The sequence below is a fragment of the Anguilla anguilla genome, chromosome 1, assembly GCF_013347855.1.
Source record: "Anguilla anguilla isolate fAngAng1 chromosome 1, fAngAng1.pri, whole genome shotgun sequence".
In the NCBI taxonomy this organism is placed as follows: domain Eukaryota; kingdom Metazoa; phylum Chordata; class Actinopteri; order Anguilliformes; family Anguillidae; genus Anguilla; species Anguilla anguilla.
The window spans coordinates 58,601,843-58,620,483 of NC_049201.1; the positions used below are offsets into that span (position 1 = coordinate 58,601,843).

The window sequence follows — 18,641 nt, forward strand, 5'->3', positions numbered from 1 at the left end:
GCTGAAAAGGTGTCATTCGTGTTAGACTGGAACATGACAGATTTTGAGTGCACACTAATGATAACAAATACACGTATTCAAACGTTCACTTTTACAATTTCACGAAATATTGAAAATTCTAATCTAAATCGGACAGCCCTAGTGTGAAACCATCAATTATTTTATCAAACGTTATTTGGCAAGACTGTTTATATATTTTCTCGGTGAACAGAACATATATATATATATATATATATATATATATACACACACACATATATATATATAACCCAACCAATTAAAATCTTCATTAAGAAAACACCCTTCACAGTCGCAGCTATGGTATGGATAAAAAGAGCTAATTAAAACAGATAAAGCAGATCCGATTCATTCAGTGGAATGATGGTAAAATAACAATGTCATCCAATCCCATGTATCTGCCTATGCCTCCTTTATATAGGAACCATATTTAGGCTTTCATATTTGTTATTTCAAGAATTAATGAATAAAGATACAATAAGAACATGGCAGACAGAAATCAGAGACAGCTGCAGCACAGTATGTTAAAAGAAATGTGGTTTATTAAATAAATGATCAAAGCATATTTCATAATATACTCATTGTTCTCTTATAATGACAAACACAACTGCTTAGCTTTTCAGTTTATACAGTAGTTAATACTTAGTTCATTTTCATTTTTAGCAAATAGATTTCCACACTGTTGGGGGAGACCTCTACACTACCATTCCACATTAAAAACAACAGCGAAGGGTTGAACTAAGAGCTTCGATACTGCATCCATCACACATCACTGCTACACCAGAAACCGAAAAATCTTTCAAATTAAACAGTACAGCTAACTGGGAACAGGATTTTCCTCAGCACAGAGATGGGAGAAAACAAAACAACAAAAACATTTTAGGGCCTGGCTACCATCCAACACAGTGCACACTTGTCTGGCTTTCTGTTTGCGCTCGGAGAAAACAACATCAGTTATTTATCCTGAGAGGTACACAGAGAGATTCATTTATTCCACGGACAAAAGCACAGTAAAGATCAAGGTACGTTTATTTGGGTCGGAAAACTTTATATTACGGTCGCATTTGAAGTGAATATGAGGAATGCTCCTAATTACGTATAGAAAATTGGTGGCGCTGGTACATCTTACGTTGTGGCACTAAACAACATTCCACATTTGGGGAACAAGAACTGACAAATTCCAGATGCCCCAATGGAGGCATCACAGTCAAATGAATACAGTGGGGAACTGCCTAGAATTCAGATTCTTCTGCAGTATAAACCGTAAACTGGCCTGATCAACACTTGAGAGTTTGGTTCAGGGAATTAAACTGTTATAGCTACTACTCTGAATTCACAGAGAAAACAGAGAGGGGTAATTATATACTGGTTTTAAACATGGTTGTACCTGCATGGAATGGTAATAGAGATCATAAATATTAATATCAATATTAATAAGCAAATTATGTCCCAGGCTATTTCTGCATCTCAATGGGGGGAGTTCTTTAAGAAAACCTAACAGCGATATATGTTGCTATATAACAGAAAAGTATGTTTTTTCTTTCTTATATTGCCTTTGACAAAAAACAAACAAAAAAAAACAAACACATTTTTGGTAAAAAAAAATAAGTTCAGTCATATATAATAAAGATTTATTTGCTTTATGGTAAATATTGGAATTTATATTCTAATGACAGCACAAATGTTGCGTTGCATTTTGACTGAAAAGCAGGGTAAATCTCAGTCATCATCTATAATCCAATAAGAGCATAGATGATGTGCACAGTATTATAGTGGCCATAGAGTGGAATTTTATCATATCATGCAAAAATCTTAATGGGTAATATTACTGCGAGGCTTCATGATGCCCAAACTGAATATGGAGCCATCATGTGACTCACAGACTTAAAATCACTGATTCCTAGTATTTTCACAATGGTGGTTAAAGTGATTGCTTCGCACAAGTCAAAGCTCCTATTACTGCATAAAACACTTCTTCAGTACGTGTAAAGCTTGTTCTTCAGTCGGGCTGAGATAAAAAGTCAGGATTCTGTGTCTGTCAACTGCCTGTTTCACCAGGTGGCAGGCGGCCTGACAGACCCAGCTCCTCTGATCACACAGCCATTTGCGCTTTCCTCTCCAGGCACGGGCCCTGCAGCACTGATGGGTTTTAAATCCACAACCTAAATCTTATCTACATCTCCTCAAACAGCACTGACATTTGCTCATGGACATTTGCTCCTTCCTTCAATGGGCAAACACGCAATTTTCAGAGCACTGACATCCCCCATTCTCACAGAATAACCTTGAAGACAAGATGCACATTTTACATGAGGACTGTGGGCAGAACACTGCGCTAAATCAGTCGTGTTATCCAGAACGATTTTCACAAAATCACATAATGTACGAAAAATGCCGAATGACACAATTAAAAACACAGACCTTAAAATCATCAAACATTAAATGTACTTTGGTTTCATGGTTTTGGCTACATTATACAAAAAATGAAACGTTAAATAACAAATGAAACAATGACAAAACTGTACACAACAACAGCATATAGCAAAAACAATACAGCAAAGCCTATATGGAGAAGGTACAATACAGACACGTACAGTTCTAGTCTACTTCTAATCAAATCACTCAATCAGCTCAATAAATCACTCTGGGCAAAAATATGAGACCTAGAAATATAATTATATGCCTGGAACGGACAACTTACCAAAAACCTACATTACATACGAACACAATTCACTTTCCAAATAGGTAAACAAAAAAGTCTTCAGTGCCCTGGACTGATAAATATAAATAAAAACAAAGCATTTAATTCCTCTCAATTATAAATAATTATTTTGTAAAACAAGTTGTACCCCCTGAAAAGATGCGCAGACTAAATAGCACTTATTTTAAAGAATCCTATGCCGCTAACTATAGCAGTGCCTTCGGGTTTAGAATCTTAAACAGTTCCTTTTTTCTTTGAGCTTTTCCGACGTGTTCTATATTTCCATAAAACTCCCAGCAGCTAATTTGCATTTCACCTTGTATTTCACCACCCTCTGGAGAGAACCGCATGACCTCCATCTCACAGGCACCAAACACATCACAGAACAAGCCAGGACCTTGGCAACAGTGGGCCAGGCTCTTCTGATCATACAGAGCTACTGAGGCAACAGAACCAACAGAAGGAAAATGCATCTGAGAGTAAGCTTCAGCAGTGTGTCTGGCTGTCTGGACAGAGCTGGAGTTAGTCCTCGTCTTTTTCAACCCTGCAAACAAACCGGCATCAGGTTCTGCACATGAGGACATCTGCAAAAGGGCCCAGAAGTGTTTTGTTGAAGATGCAGCGGACCCACACCAGGTAGGTGGTGAAAGGTTTGATGTTCTCGGAGAAGGTGTAGTTCTGGTGCGGTAAGATGTAAGGCATGTAGGTGTTCTCCCCCTGTTCCTGAATCCATACCTCATACTTCACCTCCCTCACCTTCAGGTACTTGAGGTTCCAGGGGATCTGCCAGGACACGGTCAGCTTGGCCTCGTTGGTCGCCTGGACGGAGGTCTGGCACTTGGGCTCCCTCACCCTGCCTGGGTGGACTGTGCTGGCAGGCCTAGCCCTCTTGGGTCCTGGCCTGGAGACCAGTCCCTGGTGCAGGGCATCCAGAAGGGAGGCAATGTCCACCTTGGTATCCTGGTAGATGCGGAAAAGCCACTCCGGGTTCCGACAGCACAGGTGTCGCGGCACCTCCTTGCTCTTCATGATACGGTCCTGCTCCTCCTTCTCCAAGTGTGCAATGCCACCCTGATCCCAGGCACGCTCTGGGAAGGTCACAGAGTTCTCCTCCTTGGTGTTCCTCCAGGCCACATACTGCAGGTCAATACCTGGCAGCGAGGTCAGTGTCCTGTAGGGAGCATAATGCTCTGGGTTGACGGCATATGGGTACAGCTCCACCACAGCGGCGCCACGAGGAAGGAAGAGAGAGGTGACCAGCTGGGCCCCATGCATACTGACCAGCATGGACGCCCTGCTGAGGACTCGGACGATGTCCGCAAAGGACTGCTCCTCCAGGGACACGGTGACGACCTTCATCTGGAACTCCTGCGCTAGTGCCAGGATCAGCTCCGCCTCGTTCAGGATCAGCCTGTTAAGAGAGCGGCTGAAGACCACAATATACTCGTCCGTCTTCTCTGTCTGCTCCCCCACCGTCACGTTCAGCTTCTCTGCCAAGAACGATGAAAACTGCCTGATCTCGTTTCCCGACACCAGTATGTTTGCCTTGGGTCCCTGAGGCTGGACGAAGCCATACTGGTACCAGGTGGTCATTTTGGACAGGCCCACATAGGACTTGGTGAAGCACAGGAGCTTGCCGAAGTTCCTCAGCTGCTCCTTGAGGAGCGGCTGTTTACTGCTCAGCAGGCGGTAGAGCTGGAAGTGGGGGCCCTCGCTCCAGCCCTCCATGAAGACCAGCCGGGCCTCTTCATCCAGGTCCGAGTATTGACCCATGGTGTAGAATATGGGCAACAAATCATCGTGAAAGACATGCATGAGGTTATCAGGGTTGAAGCGGTTGAGAATGAGAGCGACGTCAGGAACAAACACAGGCTTGGGCATGAATTTGAGGGCGGCTGCGGGCAGCTCCAGGAAGTTGAAGTACTGGGTGTTGTGGTCCTCCACGGAGGATAGGTCCAGCAGCGCGGGCTGGAAGCGGCGCGGGCCCAGGTTGGGGAGCATGACAGAGGCGTTGCTGTGGAAGAAAACAAACTCCTCAGCCTCGGTGGAGTAGCACAGGTAGTCAAAGCGGCAGACGCGGTCCGTGTGCATCTTGCCCGTGCAGACCATGCGGGTCCCGTGCTGCTGAAGGGCCTGCAGGGCGGCGTGGTAGTCGATGCGTACCTGCGACAGCTCCTGGGACTGGCGCGTCAGCAGCAGCTCCTCCTCCAGCAGAGCGGCGTGCTCGCTCAGCTTCACGTACTTCCACAGCAGCGCCGCCACCACCGACACCAGCAGGCCGTTCAGAACCGCCGCCAGGTTCATCCTGCAGCCCAGAGCTTGCATCATAGCAGGACCCCTGCCCTCGCTTGGGCTTCTGTGCTCATGCTCCAAGGCAGGAGTCACCCTGCACAAATCACAAAGCAAAGAGAGGGGAAAAAGAAGGATGTCAGATGTTCCAGGGACACAACAAAGAACCAATCACAGAGCAAGAGCCGGAATGGTAGAGACAGAAAGTGTGCCAATTGCAGGACAGTTTGAGTAGACATGGAGAGAAGGGTACTAATCAGAGCAAGCAATGGAAAAATGGAGAGAGGGAAGAGAGGTGGCAGCAGCACAAAGAGAGAAAATTCTGAGAGATGACTCATGTGAATGTGAAACCTCAAAAAACTGGAATAGTTCCTATTTTTACCACAATCTGAATAAACAAGTTTATTTTAAGATGAAAATAACTGCTGTTAGACATGTTACAGAACAGTAGCCTGCTGCCCAAGCTGAGGCTGAAGGCATAGAAATGAGCAGCTCCACTCACAGCTGAAGATAACGAGGGGAAAACACAGCTGTTGGTGTTTCTGCATAACTTTGTGATATAATGCTGTCAGGCCTGTCGGTGGCATCCTCAAATTTGCAGTCTGGAAATCAACACTTCTCTCTCCTACAAGTTGTTCTATAATGATGCAAAGCAGGAATCTCAATGTGTCAATGTTTATTTTAGGACATGTCTATTTTACATTCAAATGCATGCTTTACCTCTGAGCAATGAGCCTAGTATCACAGGTTTAAAGTGTGTATACCTGCTGTCTCCTATGCTGTATAAGGGAGAATGCGTTTCGTCTACCTCAAAATGGCTAAATATGGTTGAGTCAGTAGAACCAGACAAAAATCTAAAGGGAAGTTTCAAGGGACGTCATGCAGTGAAACAGATCAGAAGGTTATGCAACAGTTTGATTTACCTCTATTATTCCTTGCACAGATCGATTTTTTCTATTCACAGCAGTTTGCATGGAATCATGCAAATAGCAAAAAAGACTAATACAATGAAATTAAATGAAAGGCTAAAATGCAACACAGAGCATGACCAGAAGTATGACACTGTCTTACAAAATAGCACAATGTGGGGTAAAAATATGTTCTTTGGCAAGTCCACTGTAAATGATATAAAGGCAGCTACATAACTAGTCAGTTTTTGATGTATATCTACAGCGTTAATAAATTCAGTAAGATAAGATTAATGGTTGTCTTACTATTTTTAAAAACATTTCTTTTGCAGGAATGTAGATGAAAACTGACACATAACATCTGTAGATCTCGTTACATAAACAGATATTTATAGCTCAATGACTGGACTGGGATGGGCTCTGTGATATGCCTGCTTTTTCAGATGACACGACCAAACAAGGGACATTTTCCTTCAATAAAGCCCTGAATCAAGTTACCCTGAATCGCCTCATTTTACTGCTGACCTCTCATTACGTGTCACCTTCACAGTGAACTTGGCGATTTTACAAACATTGCATAATGCGTTCCAGGATGAATGTGTGAGTGTTTCCTTCAGAAAGCAGCAGGGTATAACAGTTAAACCAGGCCAGCTACCAAGGTAGAATAATAAAGAATGCTCTGATCTCCCCACTACACAGACAGCAACCCTGACACTACACGGTAGAGTATGGGTAATAATTTCTGGCTACTGGTTTTCATTTACTTTCCCCTTTGGAGGACAAGAAGGTCTATATTCAAACATGAAATTTGGACCCACGGATGCACACAGGAAATAGTCTCTAAAAGCTGTGTAAAGCAAAAACTCCACACTGGCCTTGTGCAGTGTTTAAGATTCTCAGCATGAACAAATGCTACAAAGCTGAGAACTCCCATTAAGTGCTGAGAAAGCGGACCCATAGAAACCTATTCATCAAGGACAACATGAAAGGGACGTTCTGTAAAACATTTTTGTCCGCTCACTAAAGGTCTACAGTCACACTGTATCTAATAAAGGTGGAAAAGGCGTAAGTTACATGTTATAACTGAACCTCTTATATTTTTAAGCACAGCAGCAGTAGGCTACATTATGACACCTTAGAGGAACATTTTGGTTCAAAATTTTACTGGTTCACCATGTCTTTCACTTACACAGCCCATCCAGTGGTACATTCCAGGATTTTAACTCATGTTTGCCTTCCCTGTAAAAAACTACCCATTGTGACCACACGTACTCCATAGGCTACTCCTGACATGAGTGCATGCAGTGCACAGAATACAATCCACAACACTGCGGAGCTTACTATTCACACCTGAAGTATAGGCTTTCCCAATATCTGTCACGACAGAGAAATCTCACTGCATTTATGCACATCATTTTTCAGGACAGGACTGGTGATATACCTGTCTTAGGCCTATACGAACTCCCTACAATGGAATAATTATCTGCTGATACGAACAAGGAGAAAACAAACTGCGAAAGCCCCCAGGCTGAATGGAACTGTCAAACTAAAGAGACGCATGCTGCGAGTCTTGAATTATGGACACTCCTTTGTCTGTTATATAAATGTGTATGCATACTAAATAAAAGCCACATGCTACCATAAATACCACAGACTGTGGGTCCTTGTCTCAGATGTCTTAGCAAGTGAGCCCCTGTAGTGCAGAATGTTCAACAAAGAAAAGACAGAAAAGGAGCTCTCCGCATTCTAGAGGAAATTACCCAGAGTACACAGGGCATTCCTCTACGACTCCTGGGAGGATGTAGCTGTGATGTTCATCTCCATGGCAGAAACATCATCTAGCACTCATGTCCTTGTTTTTCTCTGTTGAGACTGATGACTTGTGAATTCATCCCAGATAACCACAAACACTGCTCACAGAAAAAAAAAAAAAAAAAAAAAAAAAAAAAAAACTCAATACACGGGAAGCTCACACAAGCACAAGTGTAATCTACAGGGGCACACCTCTACCACTAAAATGGGAGACATCTCCCATTTTCCATAAAGAAAACTTTGGATGATGTTTCTAATGTTGTGCCCTGTGTGAATAATATTGATCACCATATTTAAAAATTAAATGTATACATTAAAGAGAGAGGGAGGAAGAGACAGAGAGTTAGAGAGTGCATGAGAAAGAGAGAGAGGGAGAGCAAGGGAGCAAGACCCTTTAGACCTCATCCATTTAGAAAGCCTTCAGTCTTTATCATCAAAGGCATGTCTTCAAACCCACAGAACACCTCCAATCTGCACCCACAAATCACCCTCAGCAGGGATCTCAAACTCAAACCCTGGAGCACAGCAGCGGCTGCTGGTTTTCCTGCATTTCAGCATACAAGTGCTTTAATTTAAGCTATTGATTGGCTATAATCCACAATTTGTTTTTAAGACCTAAATTGGGCTCCGGCTGAACTCACATAAAGGCCCTCTAGGACTAGAGTTTGAAACCCCAGAAATTCAGTCACCAGACAGAAAGTCTTAAGACTCCAATCACAGAGGCTTGTTTTCACCCACAGAGGCCTGTCTTCTCTCTGCACTCTCCTGCATCTCTCTCAGGTTAAGAGCAGCAGGGAGGCTTTGCTGCATCATGTTACACCCACATACCATGACACTGCCTAAAACAGCATCTCTCTTTCACGACTTGCTGTACCTGCACACCTCTCTTTCTCTTATTTGCTAAAATATTAGATTTTCGTAAGCCAATTGGCCAAGCGATTTGCTGAGTCACCTTAAATGTTACTGTACTGGCTTGTAGAGAATGAGAATTCTTAAAATGCATGAATTAGGCCTACGTCTCACTCTAGATTTTGATTCATTTCTATATTTCTATGTTTATTAAGGTATAGATAAAATATGAATAATGCCTTTTTAGCTTTCTTCAGCTAATGCCATTGCGTGTTTACCTGTATATACTTAAAACAAAGATGAAAGTTCTTTAAGTTTCACCCTCTGCCTTAAAATTAAGATGGGACAAACTGTACAAAATGCTTACTCACTGTAAGCAGATGTGGTGTTCAGAAATCCTGCAAAAAAACTTTGGTATCAATGAAAGCAGGAGGACCAAACTGCCAGCAGACCAAGGCCCTTTCTTATGTTACTTTTGGTGGCAGGAGTAGCCTGATCCACCAGTGTTTTCCTAATATGTGGCCAACATGTGATTAAACAGCATGCTTATTTATGCTTACATTTAATATGGGCAGAATCACTCTGAACGGGATGCTTGTGTGGAAATACAGCTGTGGACTGCGTGTCGTAATGACCTTGTAAAGAAGAATTAATGGAACATAGAGGCTGATTAATGTACCCAAAACTCATTTCAGCTCTCTCCACCCCCCTGCATCTCCTTCCTATCAGACGGCTATCCTCCTGGGCCTGAGCAGTGTATCAAACCATTAATCCTTCCTGCCTGTGGTGCGGCCCTACTTGCAGGGTCTAATGCTGTAGATGAACTTTCCATCTCACCTGATAGGCTCAAAGAGAACGCCTCTCTGAGACACTTCCCCCACCATTTAAAATTTTATATTTGTTTTTTTCTTTTGGTTCTTTATTTATTTATTTGACACTGTGAAGCATTTCAAGAACAATGCTGAGATGTTCTTCTTCCCCTCAAATACTGACCAGAGGGGCTCTGACTACCATCCATACGACAAGCTACAGAGCATACTACAGGTGAGCTAGCCTAGCACATATCTAACCAGAGCTGACACCAACTAACCTACCAACCTGATGAGTAGCAACTGGGCAGTTTTGCAGAAGTAACCAATGGAACCCTTGCCAACGAGCCCACCCAACTCTAGCGGGACAAAAATTCCCTGCATCTACTCACTGATAGTTACAGACCACTTCAAACGCTTTAAAAAAAATAGTTCAATACAAAACAACTATCAATCGTATTTTCAGTTTCAATGATATGTGAATATGCTAAAAAGGCTAGTTCAGGAACATTTTTCACATTTAGGTTTCATACAGTAATCATTTATATTGCTTGTACAATACAAACTCGGAAGTCTTTTTGTTATAATATGGCTAACAACAGTGTTGCAATTACTCTCATGACTAGCTATATGTAGCAAGACAGATGTATACATTTTTATGCTATGTTTGCTTTTCTGTTTCTAAAATTCTTGTGTTTCTTTTTTGTCCTTTCTTAATTTTTTTATTTTTTTAACATATTTGGTTCAAGTTTGACACAAATACACGCATAAACGCATGCACGCAATCTCAGAGCCCTATAGCAGACAGCCTTGTGCCCTTTAGGAGAAAACCATACAGCCCTACAGCGAATGACATCACTGCCTCCTACATGCAGCTCTGCTCTGTGGGAAACACAAGACCTTTCACATTGCAATGCAGTTCAATATTTTAATAAGCACATACTGTGTGGGTGCTAAAAAGTTGGTAAATATCATGTCATTCTCTTATGCATGTCAAAAGCAGAATCTCCAGGTCAGAGGTTAGCACAAGGATGGAGGACAGTGATGTTTTAATTTTGCTGTCTTGACTATGAGACAAAAATGGCTGCCTCAAACCAGCATTAGAGAACAATGTGCGGGCACTGTCAAAGGCAACATAGGCGTGTGGGTCTGAAGCCCGCCGTGGTTGTGTTGAGTGGCTAATTCTTCTGGGCATCAGCAGTGGACACGCTCTTCCTCCCACTCATGCCTGCGAGTGCTGTCCCATGCTGCACCACAGCAGAAAGATCCCATTAAAACTCTAAAGGCTGAATGGCGCCCTCTGTGGCCAAGTACACACTGCCACAGAGAACAAAACATTCTGTAAACAGTGTCGCAAAAAGGGCTGCAAAAAGGGCTGTAAAATGGACATATCTGAAAAAACTGGGCACAAACTGTTGGCTACAATTTCACAGATGACATGTCACGGACATGGTTCAGAAGAATGGAGAACCTCTACTGTCCAAACCAAACCCCTTTTCACATTATGCTGGAAGCAGGCTGGCTCATTATTTTATACTGCCTTTCTGCTCTTGAGTTAGAACCAGGCAGGTGTTTTGGCATTCTGACCTGTGTCAGCCCCATGGAGTAGCAGTACTTGTCAACTCACAAGTAAGCTGGGGGGTGGTACAAGAAAGCTTTGTGAATGGAAAAATTACAATTTGCAAAGGTGGTACACTGCAGTTGAGTCGCAGTACAAATAGGCTTAATTACTACATGCTACACTGCACTAATGACAACACTGCATCCGAATCATCCGGCTCATGAAGTCATGCCAGGCCCAGCAGCAAAAGAAGCCAAGCAGGAACACATCGATGGGTCAGAAGACAATAAAGTTAATTACAGAAAAGAGCGCAGCAGAAAATACGCAGTGTGTGGTAACGCACACGGCACAAAGGCACTGTGCGTAGGAGCAGCACTGCGCTGTGTGCCCTCCAGTGGCTATTCAGACACCTCTATAAGTACAGTGTCCAGCTCCATTACATTTTTAATTGCATCATAGTGAGCAATAAAAAAGAGGCTCTGGGAGTTTTTCACTGAACAGACAGCAGAGAGTTTCATCCAACCTGAGCCAGGCATCAAGATGAGCAAAGCTCCACAGCACCATACTATCATACAGTTTTACAACAACTAAAACAACACCTTCCATAATCTTATCTTAATTTTCCCTAACACGCAAAAGGTCCATAATCCAACATGCATACAAGCTTACATTTCATCCAACAGGATGCTTAAACATGCTTCAAACAGCTAGCTGACTTTCAAACATGCTTGCTAACAAAATCTTACCGATAACATGTTTAAAACATCTCATCTAACAGGCTCAAAAAATCTCCCGTGAAGACACGCTTAAATCAGATTACCTAACCTGCTTAAAGCAGTGGCAACCTACATTAAAATGTTATTACCGTCTGCAACATGTTCACAAAGCCGTTACACTTGCTAAACCCATGTGAGCTCATGTATGATTCCATGTACAGTGAAGTGACATAATCCTTATTTAAAAGGAAAATGAGTATACATCTTTTTAATACCAATTTATTTTAATTCTTTGAGGATTTCAGCAAAACTATACTGCTGCTCAAATTGTCAGATAGCCTAATGTCTTACATTGGCTGTATTAAACTGAAGCCTTGTGCAACAATAATAAAAGAAATAGGAGGATGTCATCAGTGGCATCATGCTTCATCAATAAATGGCCACCTAATTTTGCTCTGATGCAGTCTCCACAAACACATTTCTACCTACAATTGCGGTATGAAAATCTAGTCAGAAATTCTTATTTTATGTAGGTGTGTTTTGGGTTTTTGGCTCACATCTATCTGAAAGAATGAGTGCAAATTCCATGGGGGGGAAGAAAAAAAAATCAAATTAGCAAGAGGTCACAGGGTTCCACTCACAGCTCTGTGCATGCATGGTCTCAGATGACACCTGGGACTGCAGCACACGTCCAAATTCTATTTCTATCTGGTGCAATGTTAACACAGCATTCCATCAGCATCCAGTTCCTCTCCCAGGAGTTCCCACCCACTATGGTTTGAAGTTATCTCGCCCACTCTCCTTTATGCCCAGTATCCAAAAAACCTTTCTTTTATTGAAAGCTTATATATAATAAATGCCATTAATTGAAGTAAATACCCTTGGAGAATATCAAGTAAACAGGTTTTGTAGTGAAGGAAGAAGTGATTCTCATGCTGGCCAGGTTCCACAATGGGTTTGCCTAAAAGGATACCCATCCTTCATGAATCTTTGACTTCTCCTGCTTTCCCGTTAATTGGCTCTGCTCTCTTCCTGGGATCAGGCCCTTGAGTGAAAATAAAAGCAGTCACCACACTGCACGAGGCAGCACAGCCAGGAGTGCCATCTGAACTTTCAGTGTGTTTCTTGTGTTCCAGATATGCACAGCCCTACTCTGCCCTACGAGATGCCCCTGCCTTAAAGTGATGGTACAGCCTATTTTTAAACAAAACGTTTCCATACGAACAGTCTCCAATGATTTTCACCAGCAAGTGAGTTATGTTGACTAACTGGAGCAATCCTTCCGTTAATGGACTGTCCATTGATTCATTCTGTGTAAAGACGCCTTCCCTCAAGAATGTTTTCTATGTCTTCAAGGTTTGAACATTTCTTTCAAATCCAGGCAATATTTCACACTTGATATGATTAATTAAAGTAAATCTCCTTCACGACATTTTGCCAAAGTAGGCTTCCATTAGCCTACACACTGTGACTTTTGATGTGATGGAGACAGGTGTTATACAGTGACCTCCATATTGTTTGGGCCGAAGACATTTTTTTCTTGATTTTGTTCTGTACTTCAGTTTTAAATTTGTAATCAAACATGCATGTGGTTAAAGTGCATATTCTCAGGTTTAAGAGTATTTTTATACACTTTACTATGTAAAAATTATGTCACTTTTTATACACCCCCCACCCACATTTCTCTCCTAAATCCTTTGCATGTACTGACTTCTTTGAGACTGTGACCCATAGACATCACAAAGATGTCTATATATAGGCTATTACGAGAAGAGCAAATAAGTACTGGAAAACAAGGGAAAATATTACAATTGCAAAACACATGGAACAAATTTCAAACTACTAAACTGAATGGCCAGACAGGGTAGAACTTTTTTCCAAGTTGTTTAACACATCAGCCAGAAAAATAGGCTTAATCAAAATGTACTGCCCTATGATATAACAGCTGACCTGCATCAGCATCCTCCCTTAACTGTTGAAAGAAATAAAATGTTTGCTTCATTATCTGAGCTGGCTAGCAGTTCCATAATTGCTCAAACTAAAAAATATAATCTATGACTGTGCTACTTTGAAATGGTGGATTGTTAAAAAACAATAATAATGCAGTTAATGTTTCACTTCACAAATATGTACTATGAACTTACAATTATGAATGAATAAGCAAGCTCTTCCAGCAAAACACATCAACGGAAAGGCAAAAGCCTTTGTGAAGAGATTTACAAAGGCCTTTTTGTTACATGAGGCTATTTATCAAAAAATGACCTTTTCCATTTCACAAAAAGGTGCAGTGCTCTAAATGAAAAAAGTCCAGAAACCAGCTGTGATGAAACAATACTGCAGTAAAACAATAAAGACACAGGACAAACCAGCCAAAATTTACAGGACTACCATTAACACTTGGCTGGATGAAACAATTGGGTATACAAAATAGACCAAGCAGGGCTGCGCAGAGACAATCTGTATCTGCATCTGCATTTGAAAAAGGACGGGGGTGGGGGTAGGGGAGCAGGTGGCCATTTGTCGTACACGGTTATGGCATAAAGGCATAGGGCCAGTGTGTTGAGAATCTGATTAAAATGTATTTTTATTGCAAACAATAAATTCATTTTCTGTTTAAACACCAGTTTTCCATAAATCTCATTTTCCAAATGTCTTCCAAATGTTTATGATCAACTTTGACAGGAAAATAATTCTGTCTACAATACATTTTCCCGAATTACCATGAATAGTAATCAGATTTAATGATTAGGGTCCGGATACTCCCGAAATACCTATGCTACCTGACACTAGGCCCAGAACAGGTAATGATTTGGACCAGTTAATGATCTGGACCTCTTCAGAGACCATGAGTAAGACTGGTTACATCACCAGGGCCCCTGATCATTTAATCACTGTCTCCTTCTCCCTCCCCTCTCTGCAGTACTTCCAGTGCTCCCTGAGTCACAGTCGCTTTAGACACAGAGCCCTTTACTGCAGCAGAGGTACTGGATTTGCTTATATGGTGAAGGTCATGGGTGTCAAACACCTCTGGAGACCCAGGGGTAGTTAGTTTCTTAGAGGCAGGTAGGTACCACCTCTCTGTCACAGTCCTGCCATAAGGGATTGTGGAGGTCCCAAGTGTTTCAATGTAGGGGGTTTGCTCTGTGGATGATAAGCACCAGAGAGCTGGGGGAGGCTAGCGCAGGGCAGCTTCAGATTTCTAATGCATTTTAATGAGCCTCCTGGAACGATGGCCGCCTGTTAGTCTTTCTCTGACATCCTGAGCTCCGCGGGATCACCTTGGAGCTTCCCTGTTCAGAATCCTCCTTCCGCAGGGCAATTCGCTTTGTGATGAACAGTCACTAAATATGCCTTCTGATGAAAGGGGCTTTACAGCATGCCTCATCAGTGTCTTGTGATGTCTCACTCCCAATCCTTCTAATCTGTGTTCCACTGTAGCGCGTTGGGTCAGACCAGAGCTATGTCCGCACGGCTGTCAACGATGTAGCCTAAACAAAGACAAAATCGTCTACTAGTACGACACAACATGCATCGTGCTGCACCTGAACTGACCCCATGGCAGTACACCCCCAACCTCACTACTGTAGAGTCACTGAAACCAGTGCAGTCCTTTTAACAACAACACAGCCATGGTGAGGAAAGGGAACACATGCATGCATATTCACCATGCACTACACAGCCTGCAAATTACCTGATTCAGTAGCTAGATGTTTCCATCATCCAGCAGATATCCAGGAGGCAATCCTGTACACCACTGTCACATTACAATTTCGCTGAGCATTTTTGCTGAGCACCCAACTTGACAACTGCACCAGATACACAATCAATGACTCCATAACTGAAGCTCATTGCGGACACAAAAAAATCTCCCATACATCAGTCGCTTTCATTAAAAACACTTAATGTTGACGTAAAGTATTAACTGCAACCAGACTCTGCACTTCAATGCACCGAAAATATAGTATACTCATCTGATGAAGAGCATATTTAAAAAATTATCTTAGACATCTACGACATTATGGCATATTCTGAATGTAAAAAGTATTATACCTTAAGTGACACTAGACAATATTAAAAATGACAGCACAACATTTCAAGATCTTAAAATAACTTCAGTGGTATTCATTGTTATTAGCATATCATATTAATGAACAGAAAAGTATATGTCACATGTTGAAATGATGTGGATGTTTTCTATTGTCAAAACCAAACAAAGTGAAACTACATATTAACTGTAATAATATGCCAATACTGATGTGTTCTGACACCAGTTTTAATTATCCACCATAGGATGCAAAACTATACAAAATGAGCAGGAAGATGCAACCACAGCCTCACATTATGCATTCAGAGAAGGTTGCCATGAATTTCCAAATTCATTTTATAAATTTGTTGTCAACCTATAGAATGTGCATCATCAATCACTGGTAGAATTCTAAAGCACGTGGGCCTGTGTACCCACTAGACAAACAGAATTAAACTGAAATCAATGGCCACTAAGACAAGCTTACCTTTACTGTGTACGTGTGTATATACTTGACTTAACATCTTAACATCTTTCGTCTACTAAGTAAACAGCAGCTGACAGCAAGGCCAGCACAAATTCCCAGGTCCCACCTGTATGGGTCACACGACAGCCTAAGACGACATTTTTTTACCTTTTATTTCCATACTACACTACGCAGACAATCCTGTACCATTTCTTATAATATTGCGGCCCCACAAAGAATTTTCTGTATCACTGAACATATCCAAACCGCCACCGGCCTCGAACCAAGTCGGACGAACAATTGGGATTTACTCTCACCCAGAATTTTTACAGGCACATAAATCCAGGTGAATAATAGAATATTTTCAACCGTAGGGAAGATTTAAAAAGGCGTTTAGTCGTGTCTGACCACAGAAAACAAACTGGATTTTATTTCGCTGTTGTAGATATGCACAGTGCCACTGTCCAAACCATACAACGACTCGATTACGCATTCATTACCTAGGATAATTTGCATGACTTCATCGGAAAAGCCGACACACAAAAAGAACAGTCGGTCATTTACTATATTTAAAGGTGATGGGGAGTTTGATGTCAAAGCTGCGTGGTTTAATTAAATGTAGGCTACGTTTAATTTTAACAAGGCAACAAATGTGAATAGATCATATGACTACGTGAATTCCCAAATAAATCAACGTTACAGTGTACCTTTTAAATGTGAAAGAACCTACAAGTAGAAATAAAACTTTCAAATAAAAGTTAATTTATGCAACAAAAATGGCATGTAAATCCACTTTCTAACTACGTAAAAATAACGAACAGTTCTTACCTATGATTTGATTTAACCGGAGTATCAGTATTTCGGCAAGAAACAGCAGCAGCGACAACAGAGCAGATTTCCCGCGGCAGCAGTTCGGGGAAGCGAATGTACCTTTTGCAACTTTGCCGCAACCCGGCGCAGCTATATTAGTGTAATTTTACAAAAGACGACTGCATTCATTCATCAAGTTTTTCGCTTGACAATGTATTTGTTATCGCATGCTTGCTCTTCCACTGCAGCTGCTTCCATCGCTACTATCCTGCAAAAGTCAAGCAAGCTTGCTGTGCTGGCTCCGCCTACATAAATGGTTGTACTCTTTTCAAGTCTCGCGAGATTCTGTAGCGATTTCAATTTGTTTCGGAAGAAGCCTGTGTTGGTGCTGGTCGGACACTGGGTTGATTGAGTGTAGACCTATACCACCTCAACAAAAAATGTTTTCTGCATGCAGACAATTGTTCAAACATATACTGTAGTAATTCTTACTTTATTTTAAGTATAACAGCTGTATTGCATATTATTTACATATATCATATTCAAATTTTCAAAGTTTCACTTACCCCATTCTCTTCCAATGGTAAAAAAAAAAACACACACAGCCTAGTTTCGTGATATAATCTTGGAAACATTGGGTAGCATTGCTTTGGAATAAAGCTTATGTAATTTGTGGTAGTGCGTTTAATGGGTTAGTGTATACATGATAGACCAACTAATTCTATGTTGGTGAATGATCTATAGGCCTACCTAATATTAATTTAGAAACATGGCACTTGCAACGTAGCTACAGCAGCCTATTTAAGAAGTAGTTAACACTAGAAATGCCACAGCAGTCAATTTGACTATTGTCTCTTTAAGGAAATTGATAAACCTGCCATCATAAAAACCATAAGGCTCCCCCTTCGTGACTTGTCATAAACATATGTATTAAACATTCTGATATAATTTGAATATCAACATTGCATAAGGAAATAACATTATAAACACTTACTTACTTAAATGGCCATGGAGGGTCAAATTGACCGTACTTTATCTTGCGTGTAGGCTATGCTTGATCATTTCAATTGCTACGTGTACCGCAGTTACAAAATGACTCCAATGCTACCCGGCTGCAGCCCTGCAGAACAAGCCCCTGGCTGGACAATGCATGCAATAGTAGTCTGATTCTTTAGGCCTACATTGTAGTCATGTATAGGTGTTGGGTACAGAAATCCAGTAGCACTATGGCACCAGTTCCCATATGACCGTTGCCTACCAGACCGAATATACAACGCAGGTTTTGGTGCTGTATGTTGGTCACTAACATTACAGAATTGCAAAAGCAAAACTGTTCAAAGTGTGGCTGTTTTTTATCCAAAAGGATTTGAAAAATGGGACATGCCTTTGCAATAAAAAAATATGTTCTTTAATGTTGTTTGCTCGTTATTCTAAAGATTCCCAGTTCGGGCTCCAATCAGGCACCGTACTATTTAAAAATATTTTTTAGCACAGGTATTGTCAAAATATAAAAGATACACAGCCCTAGTCATAAAACAATATTATGTGGGGTTTGCATGTGAAATGATTGAGAATGCACTTCAGAAATATAAATGAGTTTCCCAAAAGATTATACAGCTGGAAAAGCAATAGGTTTTTTGGGGGGAAATTATTAGTTAACAAGCAAGCTAGCTTCCAC

General features: G+C 41.4%; 1 protein-coding gene across 3 annotated transcripts; it reads right to left on the minus strand.

The window, feature by feature from the left end:
* Positions 1-538: 538 nt before the first annotated feature.
* On the minus strand, positions 539-17,255 carry pomgnt2 (protein O-linked mannose N-acetylglucosaminyltransferase 2 (beta 1,4-)). 3 transcript variants are annotated; one of them, XM_035396397.1, is made up of 3 exons: positions 16,982-17,255; positions 7,677-7,826; positions 539-5,105 (listed from the first exon to the last, which is right to left on the minus strand). In XM_035396397.1, the coding sequence occupies exon 3, from the start codon at positions 5,045-5,047 to the stop codon at positions 3,281-3,283; it is 1,767 nt and encodes a 588-aa protein (XP_035252288.1). In that variant the 5' UTR covers positions 5,048-5,105; positions 7,677-7,826; positions 16,982-17,255; the 3' UTR covers positions 539-3,280. The 3 variants fall into 3 exon arrangements, with proteins under 3 accessions (XP_035252288.1, XP_035252279.1, XP_035252298.1); XM_035396388.1 differs by lacking the exon at positions 7,677-7,826; XM_035396407.1 differs by lacking the exons at positions 7,677-7,826; positions 16,982-17,255 and having other exon boundaries at positions 539-4,733; positions 4,883-5,017.
* Positions 17,256-18,641: the final 1,386 nt, after the last annotated feature.